We start from the raw sequence: 4,395 nt of genomic DNA, 5'->3' as shown, positions 1-4,395 counted from the left end.
CCTCAAAAACAAACGTGTTTGTTTTCAGTTTCAGGCGATCAGCCCGATCCAGCCGTAGTGGGCACCCCGTATAAGCGGGGGTCCGCCAAATCTCGGAGGCTGGAGCCACAAGTAAGTACCACTCACCACTCACTTTGCCTCAGGGAGGCAGCCAGCCACACCCTCAGCCCACTCACCAAAACAAACGGGCCAATATTTTGGACCGGTGGGGGGGAGGGGGGGGGAGAGAGAGTTTTGGGGGGAAAATCAATCATCGTCTGCTCCATCACAGGTCCGATCGATGAAAGATCAATCGTTGACATATCACTGAGGTGCCACACACACACACACACACACACACACACACACACACACACACACACACACGTCTCCCTCTCACGTACAGAGCACACGCATTTACAAACACACACACACACACACACACACACACAAGTCTCCCTCTCACGTACAGAGCACAGGCATTTACAATAACACTCTCTCACACACACACACACACACGCGCGCGCGCGCAGCACAAACACACATGCCCGCCCAGGGGATCCTATGTGCACCCAGACAAAAAGCAAAAATGTGTGTCTTGTGTAGTAATGTGTGACGGTCTCAGCTAGCGACATCAACACGACAAATGTCTATCCCAGCTTACTTATCCTGTGACCCCACCCCACCCTTACCTCAAACTCAAACAGAACCCTGTAACATGCACACACTTGTGTGTGTGTGTGTGTGTGTGTGTGTGTGTGTGTGTGTGTGTGAGAGAGAGAGAGAGAGAGAGAAAGAGAGAGAGAGAGAGAGAACAAATTAACCCTCCCCCCCCAAAAAAGCTATTTAGTGTTAGTTTAGTTTTAGTAGAGGTTTTACGGCGCTCGCAACTGCATGAGGTCATAATGAGCACCAGATCATTAGAGCTTTTACAAGAGAGTAACAAACATAAAAAAGAAGGGGAGATAAGGAGACAGGATGTTCGATAGGAAAGAAGAAGCAACCCACACCAGTGCACCCGCCAACCACCCACCCCGTACGCGTGAACATGTTGGTAACAGTAATGCAGACAGAAGTGGAACTTGAACTTGACCGACTAGAACAGGCACATCCCAATAAGCGGGACGACAACGAATGTTTATTTTTAATGCTTTAATTTCTTTCCTTTTCTATTAACCCCCCCCCCCACCCCATTAAAACAGAGCGTTGCATGCCCAGTCAACACAATTTAAATCATCTAAGTGGCGGGCTTCGACCCTGCCATCACAGAGCCAACCCTGTCTGAGAGGGATACAATATCCCAGCAGAAAAACCAGACATACGAAGGTCTTCTGCGTGCGACGGCGAGACCTGCAACACAACAGGGAAGTGGCTATTCTCACCAGGGGGAGAATGACTTATAAGTTGTACAGACCTAGATAAGTTTCAGGTTTAGTTTATATAATGGGCTGGGTGAAGGCCATTTCACACCATGAACAGCAAACAACAGTGGGAAAAACAAACAAGCTACACTAGATCTAGATCTATGGTTATATTTATATGAAATAACGAAATGTCAAGAGCAAAACGCATCCGATACCTAGATCTGCCAATACTCACAAAGCCAAATGTTAAGAAAGCTATTTGATTTATCTAAAGTAAGGCTATCTATGGCAACGGTAATCAGTAGTTGGCGGACGTTCAACTAAAGAACAGCAACAACAAAAGGAATAAAATCCTTTTTTTCTTTCTTTTCTGTTATGAACGTCGTTTTTTTACGCCACCATCGACACAATATAGACAATTCAGATCATTTAGGAGGCGGGCTTCTCACCCTGCCTGTCAGAACCAACCCGGAATGGGAGGGAAAAAATAAATGGTGAAATGGTATGGGTTTAACACCCCTATCAACACTATTAGGTTATTTAAGAGGCGGGGCCTCCTAGTTCAACGTCCGTCTCCGAAAAGACAGAGCCAAGTGGGAAGTTTGTGTAAAGTGCCTTTCCCAAGGACACAACGTCGGACCGAACTGAGGCTCGAACCCCGAACCCGCAACCTCACGATTGCGAGTCCGGTAGCCTAACCACTAGGCTACCGACACCACTAATGGAAGGGATACAAGACAGAAACAACAGAGGGAAAGTTAAGAGGTTACATCTACCAGTGGCGCCCTCCAACCATTTGCACAGTCCTCTAAAAACCCATTTTAAAAACACAGAATCGCCGAAAAGAATTTTTAAAAGGAGCATTACAGAAAAAGATGGGGTTAAACTCGTGCACAAAAAGAAGAAGTAATTTTAAAAAATAAAATTAGATTTAATTTTTAAAAAATAAAAATGATGCATTTCCTCCTACCTTTCCCGACTTCTCCCACGTTTTAAAGCCCCCCATCCACACTGCGTCTCGATTGTTAGGAAAGCACACGAAAGGGGCTGACACACTTGGGTACCCTCCAACCACCCACAACAGCAAAGGCAAAGGCGAGGAGGGAAATACAGTCAGTCAGGTGTAGCAGCATTGAGCTGGCGGGGGACACGGGTGGAGAGCTAGAAAATATCGTGGAGCTGCCAGTGTGGGGACGACAAGGGGGTGTGGGGGCTTGAGGGCAAACGGGGTCAAAGTTCGGTGCCACACCCACGGCTGTTTCTGTCTACCTATATAAACTGTTGTGGCCTGCTAGAGTCAGAGTACCCGGACACGCTGTCAGGAGATAGTATAGGCCTCGTCACAGGCCGACTTGATTCGTTTCGTTCGTGCACATCGACACGATAACGGTCATTTGATATAGTGTGAGGAAATAGAGGTTCTAATTCTAGCTTTAGAAAGTTTTACTGATAGATCATGTAAGTGCTGAAGTCAGGGTGTTATTAGAGAATACACATTATATCATATAGAGAAAAAGGGAGGTTTTGGTTTTTAATAAGCGCTGTACGGAACATGCAATACTGTGAAGAGGGGGTGGGGGGGGTTGTTTGAATAAATAGAAGCACATCGACAGAATAAATGGTCATGTAGTTCTTAATAACAGCAAGACAGGCAGAAACAACAAAGGGAAAGTGAAGAATAAGAAGTAGGACCTACCAGTGACGCCCTCCAACCTCAAGCTAGAAGGGGGGTAGTTACGATGGTATGTATATGAATGAAGGAGCAAACCACACCAGAGCGCCCACCAACGACCCACCAGGAATTTGCAATATAGCACGGACGCCAGTACCAATGACAGGGACGGGGAAACAAATGGAAGACTAACTACGGCGGGGTTGGGGTTTGAGTAAAGAGAAACACGATGACACAACAATTCTCATTCAGAGCCGGGACTTTTCAAAGTAACAGTTATACTGTACTTGCAACACAATAGTCATATAACAAGAGCTGAAGAAAAGATTTTTATTTTAGTAAGTGTTTTACGGCAAACTTGCAACACAATTAGGTCATATAGGTGCCGAGGATTAGAGGTGTTACAAGAGAGTTACAAACACAAAAAGAAGGAGGTAAGATAAAGACGACAGATGTCTGATAGGAAAGAAGAGAAGCAAACCACACCAGGCACCCGCCAACCACTCACTGAAGAAAAGTGATCCCAGGAAGCACGAGGTCTGTCTCAGAAATAAGTTTCCTAGTTTCCTTGTTCAGTAAAATCAACATTTAAAAAACCTTACCGCTATTATGAACTCTTGTACATAACTACAGAAACATGACAATGTGTTATGTCCTATGCATCGAAAGAAAAAGTGCACTGAGCACAACAGTAGCAATGTTGCGTGGGGAAAAAATGTTTCGGTTGATAAGTTCAACATTTATGTCATGAATGTATAATAAAAATCGATGGGTTTTACAGAACAAGGAAATTTACTCCTGGAACAAACCCCGTAATGTGTAAAGAAAAGGAAGAGGGATCGGAAGAAAAGGGAACAAATGTGCAATAGGACTGGAGTTCACTGGAGCAAACCCCACCACAGTGCTCTGTCAACCACCCATGTCGTGAAGAAGTAAGACAATCAGACGTAGACAGACGGATGCAACAGAAAGTAAGAATGTAGAAAGACGCACCCTTGGCGCCCTTCAGCCACCCATCGAGGGGAGAAGTTTGTGAATGGGGGTGTTTTAGTTTTAGTAAGAGTTTTACGGCACTTGCAACTAACACAATATGGTCATATAAGTGTCGAAGAAGAGATTATGTGTTACAAGAGAGTAACAAACACACAAAAAAGAGGTGAGAAAAGGACGACCGATGTTTGATAGGAAAGAAGGAGCAAACCAGACCAGAGCACCCTCCAACCACCCACGGAGGGGGTGTCGGAGACTATAAGGTTAGAGAGAGAAACATGGGGAATAGGTAGAGTGACAGAGAATGGGAGGGAGGGAGGTGTGCGTGAGAGAGAAAGAGAAAGAGACAGAGAGAGAGGGAGAGAGAGGGGGGGGGGGGGGGGGGGGGGG

The 4,395-nt window shown here is 45.6% G+C and overlaps 1 protein-coding gene across 2 annotated transcripts in view; it reads right to left on the bottom strand.

Annotated features, from left to right (window-relative positions):
• LOC101846657 (cAMP-regulated phosphoprotein 21) overlaps nucleotides 1-4,395 on the bottom strand; it is a 76,892-nt gene that overhangs the window by 46,785 nt on the left and 25,712 nt on the right. Inside the window, exon 1 of one of the 2 annotated variants that reach the window (XM_005100599.2) lies at nucleotides 2,314-2,393. The exons of the other annotated variant lie outside the window; for it this stretch is intronic. Coding sequence (XP_005100656.1) covers nucleotides 2,314-2,349 — 36 coding nt within the window. The 5' untranslated portion in view covers nucleotides 2,350-2,393. Of the gene's footprint in view, nucleotides 1-2,313; nucleotides 2,394-4,395 lie in introns of those variants that run through there. 2 annotated transcript variants of the gene reach the window in all.

This window comes from Aplysia californica, unplaced genomic scaffold (genome assembly GCF_000002075.1).
Source record: "Aplysia californica isolate F4 #8 unplaced genomic scaffold, AplCal3.0 scaffold00253, whole genome shotgun sequence".
NCBI classification, from domain to species: Eukaryota; Metazoa; Mollusca; class Gastropoda; order Aplysiida; family Aplysiidae; genus Aplysia; species Aplysia californica.
Note: the sequence above shows the minus strand (reverse complement) of the source record. Positions and strands in the feature narration are given on the sequence as shown.